Below are 20,941 nucleotides of genomic sequence, written 5' to 3'. Positions count from 1 at the left end.
CTGTTTCCTTCACTGGAATGTAAAATACATTACAATACAATAATACCATTTGCAGATACCCCTAGGTCTGGGGTATTGCACATATAGCGAGATAATATTCTCCAGGGGAGAAAATAAACTAATAACAGTGCACACTATGTGGGAATCAAAAAAGACTAGAGATTATTGGGGAAAGTATTTCATCTGTTAATGTAAAAAAAAGAAGAATTATAGAAAATGGGCTGGATTTGCATTATTGAAGGAGACGTCTTCTGATAGTATGCATGTGATGCTATTGTCAGCAGAAAAGGCAATATTAAAGGGTTTGGCCACTTTCTTATAAACGTACTTATTTTAACATATGATGTGGCTGTAAAGATTACTAATATCCCTTTTTTTTTTTATTGTTCCCTTTCCGAGATCTCCTGCTACTATGCCACCCATAAAGAGCCTTCTTCACTGGTCATACAGTACATTGCTTCTTGTCCATCCATGCAGCAATGTGCCCTTGGGGGTCACCTAACCTGTCCATGTTTCAGTGATGGCCCCCATTCTTTGGTTACTACGTGTGTCCTGATTCCCATGTTCAGTACATGCGCAGTAGAAGATGTCATTTAGCATCTATTGTATAATCAAAATATTATGTCTCCAAAATCATACCATCGAAAATTAGAACTCAGCAATTTGGAAAACCTTATACGGCCGCTTCGACCGAAAAATAAAAAAGTTATGGCTTTTGGAATGTCACAACAAGTGCTTGGTCTTTAAAGCGGAAACTATACAGTGGATGGAGCTGGGAGCAGAAGGCGCTGCCCACTGTGTAGTGGTTGTGCCAGCGAACTGCAGATCAGCTCCCATCAATGCGGCACGGCCACTACACGGTGGATGGAGCTCCGATCACTTCCAGCTCTGATCACTGTTTGCGGAAAACAGCTGATCGATCTAACAGGATAGATCATCAAGCTCAAAAAGCTTGAATACCCCTTTAAGGTACAAAGTATGCCAGTCCTGAAGTGGTTATAGTAGCTTAGCTAAGCTGTTAGGACTTGTACGACTGTGCCTGCTCGAATGTTATGTGATTCACTGCCATTCACTTTCATTTTCTGTGTAAAAAATGAAAATTCAATAAAAATGAATTTGTTTAAAAGAAAAGCTGTCATGGTTGTGTCTGTCGATAGACAATCTTGCTGACCAGAGCTGTGAATGCAGCTTTGAGGTATAATACAGACTATAAAGCAGGATCTCTTCAAGATGAGTTTTCTGTAGATTATATGTAGGCTGTAACATTGTGTTTATACCTCCCCACGATCTATGCAGCTGAACTGTAATATGAAGTGTGACCACTAGATGGCACAGTAGTCCTAGAACTTCTTTGCTTGTCTGATGGACTGCATAACTAATAAGATATTGAATAAGCCCAAGCGATGTAATTGCTTTGCTTCCGGTGTCTGGCCTGTCTCACAATTAGCTCTGTGCTTTCTTCCAGCTTCCACTAAACGTATTCAATAATTACTTCAGCCTGGGATTTGATGCACACGTGACCTTGGAGTTTCATGAGTCTAGAGGTGAGCTGGACATGGTGATATCACCATTTTTAGTCATGTTCCCAGTTTATGATGCATTTTTTTTCCTATCAATCCATTACGCACTGTATTCTTCCCTAGAAATACTGTATCCAATGCTGAATGCCATATTTACCCATAGCAACCAATGAGGCAGCTGCTTTTGTTTTCCAAAGGGTCTCTGAAACTTGATAGCCACAATCAGATTGGTTGCTATAGCAACTACTCCACATTTTACTTGCAGTATTTTTTTTTTTATTAATCTCCTCTTTTGGCTAATTTTCAAAGGATCCTTCTTCCTGACTCAGTGACCTGATATTTTATATATTTTTATTTTATATTTTATTATATTTTATGTACTAGTCACCCTTACATCCCACTAGAAACACTGTTATAGAGTGCCATAAATAACTCATTGATGGAGGTCCACCTGTTGAGTTCCTTAGTTCCTATAATAGACTACCTTCACCTGGTCAGTATTTGGTTAGTATTTTTCATCAGTATTTGTAAGACTAAGGCCTCTTTCACACGACAGTATGGCTTTTTCAGTGTTTTGCGGTCCGTTTTAAACGGATCCGTTGTTCCGTTTTTTGTTTCCGTTGTGTTTCCGTTTCCATATAAAGTATACAGTAATTTCATAGAAAAAATTGGGCTGGGCATAACATTTTCAATAGATGGTTCTGCAAAAAACGGATTGGATACGGAAGACATACGGATGCATTTCCGTATGCATTCCGTTTTTTTGCGGACCCATAGACTTTAATGGAGCCACGGAACGTGATTTGCGGCCAAATATAGGACATGTTCTATCTTTCTACAGAACGGAAAAACGGAAACGGAATGCATACGGAGTACATTCCGTTTTTTTTTTGCGGAACCATTGAAATGAATGGTTCCGTATACGGACCGTATACGGAACGCAAAAAACGGCCCGCAAAACGGAAAAAAAAAACGGTCGTGTGAAAGAGGCCTAAGGCTGGGTTCACACGAGCGGATGCCGTGCGTGGCATCCGCTCCGTGAAAGAGTGCCAAGACCCGATGCAGACTGCAGAGGCACGGAGCATTAACATGACTGATAATGCTCCGTGCCTCTCTGTGACCTCTTTACTACGAAATCACAGTTGTCACTGTGATTTCGTAGTAAAGAGGTCACAGAGAGGCACGGAGCATTATCAGTCATGTTACTGCTCCGTGCCCCTGCAGTCTGCATCGGGTCTTGGCACTCTTCAAAGGAGCGGATGCCACGCACGGCATCCGCTCATGTGAACCCAGCCTAAGGCCGAATGCACTGTGTTTGGTAAGCTGCAGGAAGGCCATAGCGCACCTATCAGACAATGGGGGCATATCCTAGCGAAATACCCCATTGTCTGTGATGGGAATACCCCTTTAAGGACTCAGCATGTCCATGCATCACACCTTGTAGATTTCAGGAGAAAGTGTGTAAGGCTGCATTCACAATACCGCATGTTCGGTCTGCTCCCAATCTGCATTTTTTGTGGATCTCACGCTGAGCCATTCATTTCTATGGGCCCGAAAAAATACGGACAGCACATGGTTGTCATCTATGTGCTGTCCACATCCATGAGGCTGTTCCGCAAATTATAGAACATGTCTTATTCTTGTCCATTTTGCGCACAAGAATAGGTGTTTTTACAACAGGGCCTGTGAAAAGTGCGGGATGTACACGTATATATTGCGGGATGTACATGTATATTTTGCGGGATGTACATGTATATTTTGCGGGACTGCGATTTGCAGACCTCAAAACAGATACAGTCGTGTAAATTTAGCCTAATGCTGCAGGGAAATTGAGCACTTGCTGTTCACAGATGATCACTTATTATAAAAGCTTCTGTAAAACGGGGACTGACCAAAGCAGATAAACCCTTTAAAGGGAATGTCAGCTGCAAAACACTCACCAAACTGGAGTACCTGGTGTATAGGGTAAGTTCCACTGAGTCCGCTTATGTCATTTTTATCTCCAGACTCACTTACATTTCGACGAGCAGTAAAATGCATTGAGGGGACTCCCAAGCTCATGTGCATAATGGAGAGGACTCCTCTCAACGCCATTTACTGCTGGTTTGTGGGGGCACAGCACCAGAGGGCAAGAGAGTATGAAGATGAAGATTACATAACCGGACTCAGTATCTCTTACACTAAACAGTGATTGCACTAGTTCGAGGGGTGTTTTGAAGTTGACAGTTCCCCTTTAAGATGGCACTGACTTATAGAAAGGTATTTTAGTTCTCCGAGTCTCACTCTGTGGACATATTCAGTTCTCAGACTGATTCCTCAAGAGAATGATGAACTCACTACTTGATGTGAGCAGCAAATAGTTCTTCCATTCTTGTAATTCCCCTGACACCACGGCACAGATCCAGTTTACAGTGAGTGACGGTCGGACAGTGAGAGGCAGAACCAGTGAAGTCCCAATAATAAGGTGTCACTCTTTTCTGATTCACTCTGAAAACTTTCCTTTCTCCTCCGCTTTTCTGGCGCCTGTTCCTAGGGCCAGGGATGAGGCCTAAAGGGGTTGTACGGGATTAGAAAAACGTAGTTGCTTTCTTCTAAAACCATCGCCACTCAGGTCTACATGTTGTATCTGGTATTGCATTCCAGCCCTATTCTCTTTGGTGAAGCTGAAGTAAGGATAGGTCATCAATAATATGAACATCCAAGAAAACCCCTTTAAAGGAAAACTCAGTTAAAGAGGTTGTAAGATAGCTGGGAACAGTGCTCGGCTATCTCTGGCAGTCCCATAGAGAATGAATGGAGTGGCAGTGAGCATGCTCGACCTGGACAGAGCTGTGTAGTTCACGCCCTGGAAGTTGGCTACCCCAAAAATAACTGATCGGTGGGGGTGCAGGGTATCAGAACCCTGCCAGTCAGATATTGGTAGCCTATCCTGAGAATAGGCCACCAATAGTAAAATATTGGACAATCCCTTTTAAACGCTATTTGGGTGTGTGGAAGTTTGAATTTCTACAAGAAGTCTAGGTTAGGAAACTACAAGCCAGCACCTCCTAGCAAACAAGACTGCCATGATTTCCTCTATATATGATATAGCAGGTAAACCCCTTGCAATACCACACACAGCCCATGGCCAAAGGGGTTCTGGTTCTGGAAGAACGGAGCCAAGTTTTACCAATCTCATACAACTCCTAATATGCCACATTTAATGTTACCAGAGCACTACAGCATGACATTTACTATCCTGTGGGGTTCCAAAGGCAATTAGAAGATGTTTGAAAGCAGCTACAGATTGATGTAGCAGAGCTGGATTTGTGACAGCTGTAGAAAAAAAGACATGGACCGTGTATGCACCTTATACATTGATCTAATGCTGCCATGCAAAACTGATAAACATGGCAACCTTTTTCAAGGGCGTTCTTCACTAGCACCCCTGCTCCCATGCTAAGTGTCCTAGGCTCTGGGCTGCACCTCCCCACTGACCCAGCACCACAACAATCACAGGAACTGTGTGGTCAGTCAACTATTTCCGTTTTGCAGTGTGATAAGCCGGAAGCTGTAAGGTGTCTTACAAGGGACCCGCACCCGCACCAGAACCTTCAGCTGTTTTCCAAAAGTATACTGGATGATAAAGGGAGCTTTTGCTTATTGGGACGTGGAGATTTATATCTGTCTCCATATTCCGTTCCTTTTATTCTGTTCCTACGCTGTTGTCTTTGTTTCCTATATAACTGTCCAGTCCTTCATGCACCCCAGGAGTAATATACAACCCTGGCAGATACTTATATATACATATAAAAATACTAACAAAGAAATAGACATTACATGAAGATATACATATTACATGGAATACACCACCACACACAGCTTCCTCCATTCCTGCCCTCCCTGGAAGCTAAGCAAATGTGTCTAATATTGTGTATGCATATTATATCATATATATATATATATATATATATATATATAAAAAATAACAAAAAGGGCAGCACTCCAGGAAGTAAAAAAATGAAAAATACTTTATTTACCCATATGGGACAAGCGACGTTTCGGCTCAGTATGTGAGCCTTTCTCAAGCTTGCTTTCTATATATATATATATATATATAGAGAGGAAAAGAAACGGGAGCACCAGCCAAGGTGTGGGTGCAGAGTCCAGGATGGGGTAACGGCAATCCCCAATAATATACGCAGAGAAAGCAGGACTGCACTCCAAATAGTGATGAAAGCAAAAAAGTTTTATTCACCCATAATGTGGCAAATCTTGCGACGTTTCAGCTCACACGAGCCTTCCTCAGTCCTGCTTTCTCTGCGTGTATATATATATATATCCAGATCCCAATATTTATTGTCTACTGGATCTAACTTCTAACCAACTCACAACCAGTATCTAACATTAGAACATGTGCATATGGAGACGTCTGGAAACATGTGCCGGCCACAGGATCCACAGTCTCAGACTACCTATATCTATGTGAACACATATAAAGTCTACTGGAATAATATACTTATACACATACACAGAAAGCACATATATAATATTACCTAGTTTGCTCCTGAAGTGCTGTTCGTCCAGGGGTTGCAGGAAGAGGGACCAAGGCCCCAAGTTTCACAGCCTACATGTCCCTGTGTTTCGGCCCCCACCATCAGCTCCACCCTATGACCACCCAAATATCTTCCCAATCTGTTGGCCAAGAGAATTTTGTCCAACTGCTTTTCTCCTACTTCCTATCTTTGATATGCTAACAAGGGACACAATGACCAAACACCATACTGATATCACTTAAAGAGGTAGTCCGAGTTCAGAGCTGAACCCGGACATCCCTCCATTTTCACCCCAGCAGCCCCCTCTGACATGAGCATCAGAGCAGTTCATGCTCCGATGCTCTCCTTTGCCCTGCGCTAAATTTCGCAGGGCAAAGGCATTTTTAGGAGTTCCGGTGACGTACCGGAGCTCTCCATGGGGCTGCCAGGAACCCCGGTGACGTCACCAGCACTGATGGGCAGGATTTAGCTCTGCCCTAGCCAGTAAAACGGCTAGGGCAGAGCTAAAGCCTGCCCCTCAAAGCCGGTGACATCACTGAACACACTGCCGGGCGGAAGTTTCCGCCCGGCAGTGTGTTATTGAAAACAAAAGAGCCCGTGCCCTACGCGATTTAGCGCAGGGCAAGGGAGCGCATCGGAGCATGAGATGCTCCGATGCTAGCCTCAGGGGGCTGCCTGGGTGAAAATAAGGGTATGTCCGGGTTCAGCTCTGAACCCGGACAACCCCTTTAATGGGTGAATCTCACTTAATTATATCAGTATATACAATATGTTTGTGTGGTCATCATACTGAGGGTCTGGCTGGGAACCATATTTTTCTGTAACACTGGAAAAGGCCCATTTACTGATCAACTTCCCAGGGATTGTACCCCGCCAGTCGGACATTGACCATCAATGGTCTGTGGTGGAAAAAAAAGCCCATAAATGATAAATAAAAACCCACTAATGTACAATAACATGTGAAAAACATTTTCTAATATCTTACTTCTATGGTGAGATATGATCACTCGAAATTACAAGCATAAAGCATGAGGCTGCACTACTGAGAGATTCTGATGATTCCTGGAGACCATGCTTGGATCCAAATCAGTCACCATATACATCAATATCTGTATCCTTCCTGGCTTTCATTGGTTTTCCCACAATAAATATTTATCTGTCTATTAAAGGGTCTTTCTGAGACTTTTTAACTGCTGAATTATTCTCTGAATGGGTCATCAGTTTCTGATTGATGGGGGTCCAGCTCCTTGACCCCCAGCAGATCAGCTGCAGGCAGCGGCACTCATATAAGGGCCATGGCCTTCTTGTAGCTTTGCTTAGGCCAGTGACGTCACATTCATTATTGGTCATGTGGCCTAGGAGCAGCTCAGCCCTACCGCTATACAGTGCATGCACTGTGTTTGGTAAGCTGCAAGAAGGTCTTAGCGCTTCCAGGAGCGCCAGTGCCTTCTCAAACAGTTGATCGGTGGGGGTCCCGGGTGTTGGACTCCCACCAAATCAGATACTGATGACCTATCCAGACATGAGCTGTACATACAGTCTGCTGTTTCAGACAGCGTATCTGCGAAAGGCAATAACGCAATTCACAGACATTTACCCCCTCAGATGCCATTTCATTTGTGCGATTTGCATTTTTTCGCTTCACTTTCCCAAAAAACGGAATAAAAAGTGATCAAAATGCCAAAACACACTGCAAAATGGTATCAATAAAAACTACAGATTGCCCTGCAAAAATGAGGCCTTACACACTTCCATAGATGGAAATCTAAAAAGTTATGGGGGTCAGAATATCAGAGCTATGTTATGGGGGTGTCAGAAAGAAATATTTTGTCCAAAGTTTCCCCCCCCCCCCCCAGTATTAAAACACAAGAAAAAGTATGAGAATGAAGGGAACATTACAGCATTTTTTTTTCAATTTCACCCCATTTAAACATTTTTTACAGCTTCCTACTACATCATATGCAATATTAAATGGTGACATGAGAAAGTGCAACTTGTCCTGAAATAACAAACCCTCATACAGCTATGTAAACGGAAAAATGAAAAAGTTCCAGGAATGCCGGGAGTAAAAGGCAAAAATAGAAAATCACCATGTCCTCAAAGGGTTAAAGGGCAATTGTTTAACACAACCTTGAAATAATCTGGATCATGTTTAAGAAACATTAACAGTCGGTGTATTAGTCTCATCTGCCAGTCTAGTCGTGCTGATAGGGCATTGTTATGTCTCATTCCGAATTTTATGGCTTCTGGCTTTAAAGTCTTGTTCATTTTTCACTCCAAGTTATTGCTTTGTCGTCTTTGTTGGAAACTGGTTACATTTGAGTGTAATGGATTGAAACCTTAGCTTTTCAAGAGCATAATGCGGCGGGCAGCTGTAGCTCGGCTCATTACACCCAGTGACGCAGGTCGCTGCTGCGCCTGTCTGAAGACTCAACCCATAGCAGGACATTACGGCTGTCACAGAGGCCGTTACCTTCTATCTATCTATCTATCTATCTATCTATCTATCTATCTCATATCTATCTATCCATCTATCTATCTATCTATCTATCTCATATCTATCTATCTATCTATCTATCTATCTATCTATCTATCTCATATCTATCTATCTATCTATCTATCTATCTATCTATCTATCTATCTCATATCTATCTATCTATCTATCTATCTCATATCTATCTATCTATCTATCTCATATCTATCTATCTATCTATCTATCTATCTATCTCATATCTATCTATCTATCTATCTATCTATCTATCTATCTATCTATCTCATATCTATCTATCTATCTCATATCTATCTATCTATCTATTTATTTCATATCTATCTATCTATCTATCTATCTCATATCTATCTATCTATCTATCTATCTATTATCTATCTATCTATCTATCTATCCCATATCTATCTATCTATCTATCTATCTATCTATCTATCTATCTATCTCATATCTATCTATCTATCTCATATCTATCTATCTATCTATCTATCATCTATTATCTATCTAATATCTATCTATCTATCTATTATCTATCTATCTATCTATCTATCTATCTATCTATCTAATATCTATCTATCTATCTATCTATCTATCTATTATCTATCTATCTATCTATCTATCTAATATCTATCTATCTATCTATCATCTATTATCTATCTATCTATCTATCTATCTATCTAATATCTATCTATCTATCTATCATCTATTATCTATCTATCTATCTAATATCTATCTATCTATCATCTATCTATTATCTCTCATATCTATCTATTATCTATCTATCTATCTATCTATTATCTATCTATCTATCTATCTAATATCTATCTATTTATCTAATATCTATCATCTATCTCATATCTATCTATCTAATATCTATCTATCTCATATCTATCTATCTCTTATCTATCTATCTCTCATATCTATCTATCTATCTATCTATCTATCTATCTATCTATCTATCTATCTATCTATCTATCTATCTATCTATCTATCTATCTATCTATCTATCTATCTATCTATCTATCTATCTATCTATCTGATCAGGCAGCAGGGGGCAGCAGAGTACAGTAAATGTAACCAGCTTCCTTTGCACACAAGGAGAGTATACTAATGCTGGTAATGCTAGTTGATATTGTAGCCATGCTCCCAGTGCAATTTATCATGAAAGCACAGTCAAATAAATTCGGAACGTTTAAAGGGACCCTGCAGTCATATCTCCCTATCCAGAATTGTGTGTAGATAGGATTGGGAAGATGGGGCAAGGTTGTTATCACGGCGTAAACACCTATCGCCTTTTAAAACAGGTTTTGTAACAGAGACCTCATTACCTGATCTTATATTATTTTTTGTTGCTGAACATGAAAATGACGTTGAAAATGTGAGCTAGCTTCTTGTTTGGCAGTTACAGAGGGAAAAAGGAAAGCACACTGAGGGGCATTTATCAAGCTATAAAACGTTGTAAATTATAGCGTGCTCCATGATTTGTAACTTGTTGAACTTCTCAACACTTTTTTAAAGTGGCAAGACAAAGGGTGGGGCTTAGGGGAAGGGGCGGGGCCTATCATGACTTGCCTTTATATATAACTCAAATTTATCCCAGTCCCTGGGCGCGAATTTGATCACGGACTGCCAGAGATGCGCCTAATTTATTAAGAGGCATCCCACTCCAGCGCAGGGAGATTAAGACTGGTGTATGGGAGCGCCCGTCTTGGTAAATCTCACCCACTGAGTATAATGAGATTCTCTTTCATTAGAAATAAAATGCACATCCATCCAGCAGTAATCTGCCAACATTGCAGGGCTCCACGCTTCTCAGTGACTGCAATAGGCCTCCTGCACACAAATGTATTTGTTCCGTGCATTGGGGACCGCAATTCGCGGTCCCCAATGCACAGGCAACTCGCAAAAATATAGAGCAAGTTCTATCTACGGAACTGAAGTACGGAATGGAACCCCACGGAAGCACTCCGTACTGCTTCTGTAGTGTTCCGTTCCGTGGTTCCATTCCGCATCTCCAGATTTGCAGACCCACGGAAAGGTGCCCGTGTATTGCGGATCCGCATATGCGGTCCGCAGTACGGCAACGGGACACCTACGGTCGTGTGCAGGAGGCCATATCTTGATGAAAATGCTCCCCATGTTTTTACTCATTTTTGTACCTTTTTTGAAGACACATGGGGCTTTATTTTTGTCATTTTTATTTTAGTGTTTTTTTTCTTTATAAATTAGTGGTTTTCACATACTTTTTTTAATTTATTTTTTTAAATGTATATATTGTTTTAATTTTGCCCTTTTTATTTTACACTTTGTGCTGCCCATAAGGTCATATAAGAACTTTGGGGGACATTTAAAGGGGTTCTGCACTTTGTTTAAACTGATGATCTCACCTCTAGATAGATCGTCAGCATCTGATCGGCGGGGGTCCAACACCCGGGACCAGGGCCGTCTTTAATATTGATTGGACCCTGGGCAAGAATTTACTTGGGCCCCCTGGATCCCGCCCCCCCGCACTTTGCTGTTCTTGCTATACAGCAGCACTTACCTGTCACGTCCAGGGCCTCCAGGTGACGTCTCCTCTCTGTAGATCTTCTCTCTCATCATCTTCTCCACTCGGTCTGGACAACTTCTCTCAGCCGCCTCGTCTCTGCAGTGTGACACACAGACATCTTAGCTTCCTCACATTCTATCATTATCCCCCAACTGGAGTCCCCACAGTGTTATCCTGCTGCTTGCTGTGCCCCCCCCATCCCCAGGGGTGTAGCTATAGGGGGTGCAGAGGTAGCAGTCGCTACCGGGCCCAGGAGCATGAAGGGGCCCAAAGACACTTGTGCCGCATAAGAAGAGACACAAAGCACTGAGGGAAGGGGGGCCCAAGCTGAACTCTTGCACCGGAGCCCATGAGCCTTTAGTTACGCCCCTGCCCCCCCCCCCCCCCAATACCCCCAAATACTATCCTGAAGAAACATTACTGCCCCCCCATAGTAATAGTGCTCCCTAATAGTCCCACCAATAGTAATTCCCTTCTAGAATGCCCTCATTAGTAACACTGCCCCAACCGTGATAATGCTCCTCAACATTGCCCCCATTATTAGAAGAGCCCTACCATATTAATAATACCCTCACAGAGCCCCCCAGTAGAAATAAGGCCCCCTATTATTCCTCCAGTGGTAATAAAGCTCCCTACAGACCCCTCAGTAGTAATAAGGCCCCCATAGTGCGCTTAGTAGAAAAAAGGCGGATCTATAAGACCCTCCTATTGAGCCCCCAGTAGTAATAAGACCGCCTATAATGTCCCCTGGATCTGCAGTGCCCCCTGCAGTTATAATCCTCCCTCCACCATACAGTCCCATGTAAATAACATCACCTCCTCCCCAGCCGCCTCCAACGCACAATCCCATGTAAACATCACCCCCATAGGCTACTTTCACACTTGCGTTCGTGCGGATCTGTCCTGTACTTGTACTTGTACTTGTACAGGACGGATCCGCACCGATAATACAAACAAATGCATCCGTTCAGGACTGATTCGTTTGTATTAGATTTGAATTTATAAGTCCCAATACGGATCCGTCCTGACTTACATTGAAAGTCAATGGGGGACGGGTCAGTTTACAATTGCACCATTTTGTGTCAATGCAAAGGGATCCGTCCCCATTTACTTACATTGTAAGTCAGGACGGATCCGTTTGGCTCCGCACGGGGGGCCGTACGGAGCCGAACGAACGTATTCTGAATGGATCCGCATCTATTCAGAATGCATTGGGGTTAAACTGATGCATTTGGGGCTGCTTGTGAGAACCTTGAAACGGATCTCACAAGCGGATCCCCAAACCCAAGTGTGAACGTAGCCTAAACATTAAGTCCCATGTACATAAACATCATTCCCCCCCACCATCCACTTTCAACATACAGTCCCATGTAAATAACATCACTCCCTCCCCCAGCCACCTCAAGCACACAGTTCCATGTCAATAACATCCCTCCCTTCAGCCCTAACATACATCCCAGTTAAATAACTACAACTCCCAGCATTGCTCTGCCTCTCCCTTCACTTACCTCTCCAGTCCTCATATACAGACATCAGCATTAGGCTCCTTCTCCTCTTCACTCCAGTCCAATCCTGCACTGGTCACATGACATCATCCAGGTCATCCTATCACAGCCTGTTTTGCTGATCACATGACCTGTGATGTCACCACAGGTCCTTCACCTGTATCAGATTAAATTGTATTGCTGTTCTGTGTACGGCAATACAGTTGTATCTAGCAGGCAGGCAGGACATTCGGGGCCTGGGACAAAACATCAGGGGCCTAGGCCCCGAATGTTTTAACCTAGCGACGCAGTCACTAGTGAATGGGAGTCGGGAAACGGAGCTCCCTTGGGCCCCCAGGAGCAACTGGGCCCGGGGCAGCTGCCCCTTTTGCCCTGCGGCAAAGACGGCCCTGCCCGGGACCCCTCGCCGATCAGCTGTTTGAGAAGGCAGCAGCGCTCCGCAGCGCCGCTGCCTTCTCACTGTTTACCGCTGGCCGAGTGACGTCACGACTAGTATCACTGGCCTGGGCGCGGCTAAGCTCTATTCAAGGGAACGGAGCTTAGCCGCACCCAGGCAAGTTAATACTAGTCGTGACGTCACTGGGCCTGCGGTAAACAGTGAGAAGGCCGCGGCGCTGCTGGAGCGCTGCTGCCTTCTCAAACAGCTGATCGGCGAGGGGTCCCGGGTGTCGGACCCCCGCCGATCAGATGCTGATGATCTATCCAGAGGATAGATCATCAGTTTAAACAAAGTGCAGAGCCCCTTTAATGTTTTTTTTTTTTTTGTTTTGTTGATTTCTCAGGTAACTGGGGCTGACATATTACAATCCCCAGGGAGGTTGTACATGCTTGTATGACCTTACTGCACAGGCGGTCTGGGTCTGATAAGACCCAGCCAGCTGTGCAGACCCCGGACCCCGGCAGTCACATGACCACTGGGACCAGAGAAGGAAGCGGCAGTGCTGTGTATAGAGCGACAAGGCAGGGACGGTGAAAAACCATATTCTCAATGGGGAGTCACTGACAGCGGCCTCCCCACTCCAGCGGCGGCACAATCAGTGTACAGCTGTGATCTCTGCAAGCACATTTTGAAATGTCCTTGGAGATATATATGCCGCCCGCCTGGACATTTATAGTTTGTGGGCAGTAGGGAAGTGGCTAACGGGGAAGACATCTGAAAGAGAATAGATGATATACAACTACAAATTCTGCAGCCCATCTTCTTCTATGCCATTAGAAGTTAATCTACAGACTGATGGAAATTATCGACTCTTTCTCTTTTGACGTCACTCAACCTCCTAATTTTTGTTTGAGCTATTTTTTTTTACTTTTTCCCTTTGTAACTTCCAAGCTTCAATATAATTTTTATGTTCAGCAACACAAAATTATGTAAAATGACTTCATGTCTCCAGTACAAAAAGAGCTTCCTAAGAGTGTCTTTAGTTGATAGGGTTGTATACTGAGAATTCCCATGTACTCAGACTGTGACACTGGTAACAGGTTCTGTCTTTTCCTTGCAGAAGCAAATCCAGAGAAATTCAACAGTCGCTTTCGCAACAAGATGTTCTATGCAGGGGTAAGTGTCCGGACGAGCATGTTTCCTCCCACATTCTCTCGCACACTGAGCACTGTTAATGGTGTGCGAGAGCCAGGGGCATACATATTCATCACACCACTCCATAACAACATTCAGATTGGGCTTCACATGCAACTGAAAGGCCATCATTACATCTTTAGGTCCAAAATTCTGTGCTGATTAACTATAATACCTCTATATTAAAGGGTAGCTCTGTGTGATATATTGTATAATTCTGGCTTCATGTTGCTGCCACTAGGGGGAGGTAAATGCATATGGATGTATACAGTAGACTAGTTTTCTCAAGGGAAGAAGTATAAATCTAAATGTAGTTCTGAAAGTGTCACAGCAAGCAGGGGAAGCCGTTCTTATGTGTGCCACTGACAAGAGTTGAAGTCTAGGGCTGCTGATGAGGTGTTTGTATCAATGTACACAGCAGGATCTAACGTGCGCTAGTTGGTAAGTTGCTTGCAGGTTACACAATGGTCTTTATTACAGAAACTTTTTAAATACCATCGTGCCAAAATGTATTCACAGTTGACATTTCTATGCCGCACTTGCCTAATTCCAAAAAATGGTGGATATAAGCTCTTCTTTATTCATTGACTACATATGCTCCGATGCTTCCTCTTACCACGCCGCATCGCCAGCACAAGGCTGTGTGTGCCAGTAAAGTACCAGGCTTCTCCTCACTATGCTAAGCGGAGACTTCTGCCTAGCAGTGAGCCCTGTGACGTCACCAACACAGATGGGCGTTATCTAGTGCTGCTGGAGGCTGTTTTGGAGGTGGGTACTATGAAAAGTAGCATAGTATCGGCCTCCAAAACAGCATCCCGGAATTGCTATAAACCCCCATCTGTGCCAGTGACTTCACTGGGCGCACTGCTGGAGGAAGTCTCTGCTTAGTATAGTGATGCGAAGCCCGATACGTCACTAACACACAACAAACAGAGCCTTGCGTTGTGCGTTGCAGCGTGACAAGGAGGAGTATCAGAACAAGGAAATGCTCCAATGCTCCACTCATATGTAGTCAATGAATAAAGAAGAGCCAGGTTCAGCCCTGAACCCAGAGGACCCCTTTAAGTGCATCCTCCTGCAGGGCATATGAAGACCATTGTAGCATATGCTATTTTGTGATAAATGAGCTCCATTATGTCTTTCTGTAAGGAAAATAATTTTGGGTGTGCTTATTCTTAATTATGACAGCAGTGCTGCAGTGAAAAGCATGGGCAGAGTAACAGCCTGAACTTTTAATGAGACAGATGGTGTTCAAAAAATGAAACTAGTGACAGGATCCTAGTGTAGCATAGCTTCTTTTCTTGTGTTATTGTGGACAAAGCACAGAACGTAGCAACATTTCAACCTCTGTAAAGACCCAGCCACATATTGTTGTTGAAATGTTACTACTTCCAGTAATGCTTTGCGACAATAAAAGAAGCTATGCTGTACTAGGATACTGTCACCATTTTTATTTTTTGAAGAACTTTTGCTGGGCTCCGGGTTCATTCCTTAAGAAGGGTTTTCCTAGATTTTACTACTTATGACCTAACCTTTAGGATAGGTCATCAGTATCTGATCGGTGGGGGTCCCACAACCAGGGCATCGGTGCTCCTCTGAGTGTCACAGCCTTCTTGCAGCTTACCAAGCACAGTGCTGCACATGTATCACGCTCAGCGCATTCACTTAAATAGGGCTGACCCGGCTGAGCTCTGTCTAGGCCACATGAGCGATGAACGTGTTGTCACTGGCCTTACAAAAGTTGTGAGAAGGCCACTGAGCTCAAAGGAGCACTGGAGTCTTCTGAAACAGCTGATCGGTGGGGGTCCCGGGTCTCGGACCCCCACCGATCAGATGCTGATGACCTATCCTTTAGTAGTAAGATCTCAGACACATATTATTATAGAAGGCAGTTTTCAAACGATCTTAGACTCCATAAAGTGCAGCTAACCCTGAATTTCTGTCTGTATATAGAAATGAAAATCCTTATGATAAAGAAACCAGGCATGAGGTGCTGCATACCTCGGCAAATGCCCATGGTTGACTCTTTGTTCAGCCCACACATTGGTTAACCAATGAAGGCTTTATTATGTTTTTTCAGTTTAAACTTTTTAGTTTTGGTTAGTTTGCTGTTAGCAAACTTTTTAAAGTTCTAATCTGTCTCTGTCTTCAGGCTGCCTTCTCCGACTTTTTACAGAGGAGCTCTAGAGATTTATCCAAACATGTGAAAGTTGTGGTGAGTGCTGGGATGTCACGTACTTGGTTTTATTTACAATGTAGCGGCACGACTCCATCCATGTCAGATTATCCACCAGAAATCTGATTAATAAAGCCGGTGGACATATAAAGTGGCATGGTGTTCTGCTCACATGCTGAATTCAAACATGATGGTTTAGATGAACATTGATAGGTAACTCAGGTATGTTTATGCTCTTGATAAAGGGGACTTAGTTGTAATCCCCGAAACGCGTCAAGCTTTTTAATAAGAATAAAACAAGCATCCTTGGTTTGAAGCCCTCAAGTTTACTTTCATCGCGAGGACGGGGTGTGTGTCCATCTTACAGGCGACCTCGGCGAGGGAGGTAAGGAGGACAGGTGTCTTGAGCTTATCCTGTTCATCCTCCTCCCTGGTGAAGTAAGTCCCTTGACTTAACTTGATTTTTAATTGTGGTTATGACATATTCCTATACAGCCTCAATATAACATTAGTAGATCTGTCATTTGAGCTGTTATAGTTATCCTCTATATCGCTATATATACATATATATATATATTTATACCGCCATCTATTCAACACCGGTTACGTGCAATTGGCGCCTCACTATATTGTTATTTGTTTCCTTGCGTATGGCACACTGTTAGTGTTCCTGTGCTTTGTTTCTTTTTAAGTGGGCAGCTGCCTCGCACTGTAACCAGTAATTTACGAGCTGGTAGCTCGACGTTAGTTTCACGTTCTCCTCTGGCGCTTTACCTTTCCTTCCTCTCCATTCCCTGTCCCATTTCCCTATTCCACATATCCACTCCATTTTTTTCTTTTATCTTTTACGTTTATTTACAATGTAGCAGCACAACTCCATCCATGTCAGGTTCTCCATGTAACTGTATACATAATCTGATTATTAAAGCAGGCTGGCACTAGGATATATCCCTTTGTCTGATAGGTGCAGGTCTCACTGCTGGGACCCGTACCTATATCAAGAACGGGAAAGTGGTGTCTGGAGGACCCCAGGTATCCTCAGGTCCGGCCACCAAGCTCTTTCCCCATAGAAGTCAATGGGAATGCACAGTGACCACTCCCATTTATTTCTATGGGACCGAAGCAGGGGCGTACATAAAAATTACTGGACCCCATAGCAAGTATCTAAATTGGGCCCCCATGCCCCATTCATAGCCCCTCCCACTACCCGTTCCTGGCCAGCATATACAGCAGTGTACTGATATGTGAGGTATGAGGTATAAATTACAGCTCATACCTCACATATCAGTACACTGCTGGGTATACTATACACTGTTGGGTATACTTCATACCTGTGTGTGCACTGCATCTATTATACTGCAGTATATTTATTTGTAGATCAGTGTACTGATGTGAGACGTACAAGGTATAATAGTGCAGTATGTATAGATATATATTATGGTTATTGTATGAGGTAATAGTGGTTGTAACTGTCTGCAGGACTATATATATGAGTGAGATATGAGTAAAAAGTGGGAATGGGGTACAAATGAAGAGAAAGGAGGAAGACCTCCTCTTACCACTCCATAGAGAGCTCATCCTGCAGTTGTGATGATGCTCTGTGCAGGTCCTTTACTAGATGTACAGGACCTGTGATGATGATGATGTCATCACAGCTCCTGGCAGATGCTCCTACCTAATCTGGGAAATATACCATACTCTGTGCTGTTCTTTTACTAGATGTACAGGACCTGTGTCCCTCGTCTTTGGTTCACTGTGGGCCCCTTTTCTCTACGGGCCCCATAGCAGCTGCATCTATTGGAGGTACACCACTGGACCGATGGAAATAGCCAAGCCAGCGCTCGGCTATTTTCAGTAGCACCATAGAAATGAATAGAGGCCAGCAGCGCATGCGCACCTATCACACAATAGGGGCATATCCTAGCGATATGCCCCCATTGTCTTAGATGGGAATACCCCTTTAAGAATGACATGCATGATAACCTTGGTGCTTCTCTCCTTCTCCACTGTCACTATAGTACCAGTCTAGCGTCAAGGTTAGCAGCTGAGTAAAAATAGTTGCTAGACATGCACTTCTTAACAACACAGTCCATTATATCAAGTTGTCAGGCAGACCATACCTTGCAAGCAGCGTAACTCGAGGTAGTTAACACTGATCTGAGGGCAGATTACAAGTAAGGCCTCATGCACACGACCGTATATATTTAGCAGTCTGCAAAAAACTGATCCGCAAAAATATACTGATGACGTCCGTGTGCATTCCGTATTTTGCTGAACGGAACAGCTGGCCCTTCATAGAACAGTACTATCCTTGTCTGTAATGCGGACAATAATAGGACATGTTCTATTTTTTTGCGGAACGGAAATACGGACATACACAAACGGAATGCACACGGAGCACCTTCCATTTTTTTTGCGGACCCATAGAAATGAACGGAAAGAAAATACGTTCGTGTGCATGAGCCCTAAGAAGGGTTGTTAGGAATTAAACCAAATTTATCCTGTCATAGTAATCAGATTTTTATACAAATCCATGTAGCTAGAGGAGCCCTTCAGGGCTCGTTCATATGAACGTTTTTTGCGTTCCGTATACGGGCCGTTTTTCATGTTCTGTATCGGTTACCGTTTTTGCGGAACCATCTATTGAAAATGTTATGCCCAGCCCAATTTTTTCTATTTAATTACTGTATACTGTATATGCCATATTGAAAAACGTAACGGAAAAACGAACCGGAAACACTACTGAAACAAAAAATGGATCCGTTAAAAAAAGGCCCGCAAAACACTGAAAAAGCCATGCGGTCGTGTGAACGAGCCCTTAGGCCTCTTTCACACTACAGTATGTCGATTTCAGTGTTTTGCGTTCCGTTTTTCACAGATCCGTTGTTCCATTTTTTTGTTTCCGTTGTGTTTCCGTTTCGATTCCGTTTTTTCCGTTCCGTTTTTCCGTATGCCATGTACAGTATACAGTAATTACATAGAGAAAATTGGGCTGGGCATAACATTTTCAATAGATGGTTCCACAAAAAACGCAACGGATACGGAAGACATACGGATGCATTTGTGTATGTGTTCCGTTTTTTTTGCGGACCCATTGACTTGAATGGAGCCACGGAACGTGATTTGCGGGAAATAATAGGACATGTTCTATCTTTCAACGGAATGGAAAAACGGAAATACGGAAACGGAATGCATACGGAGTACATTCCGTTTTTTTTTTGCGGAACCATTGAAATAAATGGTTCCGTATACAGAACGCAAAAAATGGCCCGCAAAACGAAAAAAAAAAACGGTAGTGTGAAAGAGGCCTTAAGTGGATGATCAGTGATGCCTGTATTGAAGCCATCAGACGAGCAGAACTTCATAGGAGAATCTGAGATCTGTGATTTTCAGTCTTTCTGTTCTATCTGGTTAGGCTGGAGCTGCACCAAGCCTCTTGTAGCATTTTTATTGATTTTATAGGGGTTGTCTGAGATAATTAAAAATCTTGGACAAACCCTACAATGTTTTAAAATAGAATACCATGATATACTTACCCATCTCTCTAGCGCTGTTCTCTGTGGCTCTTGTCTGATACTCCCACCTCTGAGTGCAGTGATTGGCTGCAGTTGGTACGTGCCATGTAAACAGACAGTGGCGGGGGTACAAGACCAGCATCACAAAGAATGGCGCTAGAGAGACAGCTGGGATTTTGATGTTTTTTTTTTTACATTTTAGAGGTTGTCTGATTTTTTATTATCTTAGACAACGACTTTAACTATTGAGCTGCAACTGGAGACCAAAGCAGTCAGTTGACTCGTATGCAGTCTTGTACGCGGCAGATGTCACTTGATAGTTAAACTCAGTAAGTAATGATGCAAAAAGTCTAGGTGTAGCTTCAGCCTTATGTTTTAATCCTTGCACAATTTTACTACTCCTGTTTTAGGCTCCATTCACACGTCCGTGGTGTGTTGCGGACCCGCAAATTGCGGATCCGCAACACACCCGCCCGGCACCCCTATAGAAATGCCTATTCTTTTGCGGAGCTGCGGACCCGAAGATCGCACCGCACTCCGCAAATGCGGATGCGGACAGCACACTGTGTGCTGTCCGCATTCATTCCGTCCCCATAGAAAATGAATTGCGGAACGGATGCAGACCCATTTGCGGATGTGTGAATGGAGCCTTAATGCTTAGAAAGATTCAGAGTCTCTGTTGAAAGAACATATGCCAATTTACCTTACTTTGTATTCTAATTTTCTCTGCTGTGTCGGGCAAAATGAGCCTTGTGCTTAGAAGTAAAAAAAAAAAAGCAGAAAAACAATCTAGATCTAAACACAAGATAATCACATTTCCAAAATAACATAGTAAAAAAACATTGAATGTGCAGCCCAAACAGAAAATATGCTGATCAGCAGTGCAAGGGCCGCACAAAGTATAATGAAAGCTATTGCGGCACACAAAACTGAATCTGCTATCAGCATAGTGGGTAAATGCAATGTGAATAAGGCCAAATTCACACTTCAGTTATTTGGTCAGTTATTTTCCATCAGTTTTTATGAGCCAAAACCAGTAGTGAAGCCTTCTCAGAGATCAGGTATG

At 43.1% G+C, this 20,941-nt stretch overlaps 1 protein-coding gene across 2 annotated transcripts in view; it reads left to right on the top strand.

Moving 5' to 3' along the window:
• Window positions 1-20,941, top strand: part of DGKI (diacylglycerol kinase iota) — a 292,586-nt gene that overhangs the window by 96,009 nt on the left and 175,636 nt on the right. For both annotated transcript variants that reach the window (XM_040438414.1, XM_040438411.1), the window contains exons 15-17: window positions 1,466-1,544; window positions 14,111-14,166; window positions 16,337-16,399. In XM_040438414.1, the coding sequence (XP_040294348.1) occupies window positions 1,466-1,544; window positions 14,111-14,166; window positions 16,337-16,399 (198 nt within the window). The remainder of the gene's footprint in view (window positions 1-1,465; window positions 1,545-14,110; window positions 14,167-16,336; window positions 16,400-20,941) is intronic.

The sequence above is a fragment of the Bufo bufo genome, chromosome 1 (assembly GCF_905171765.1).
Source record: "Bufo bufo chromosome 1, aBufBuf1.1, whole genome shotgun sequence".
Classification (NCBI taxonomy): Eukaryota; Metazoa; Chordata; class Amphibia; order Anura; family Bufonidae; genus Bufo; species Bufo bufo.
This window is presented reverse-complemented; position numbering and strand designations above follow the sequence as displayed.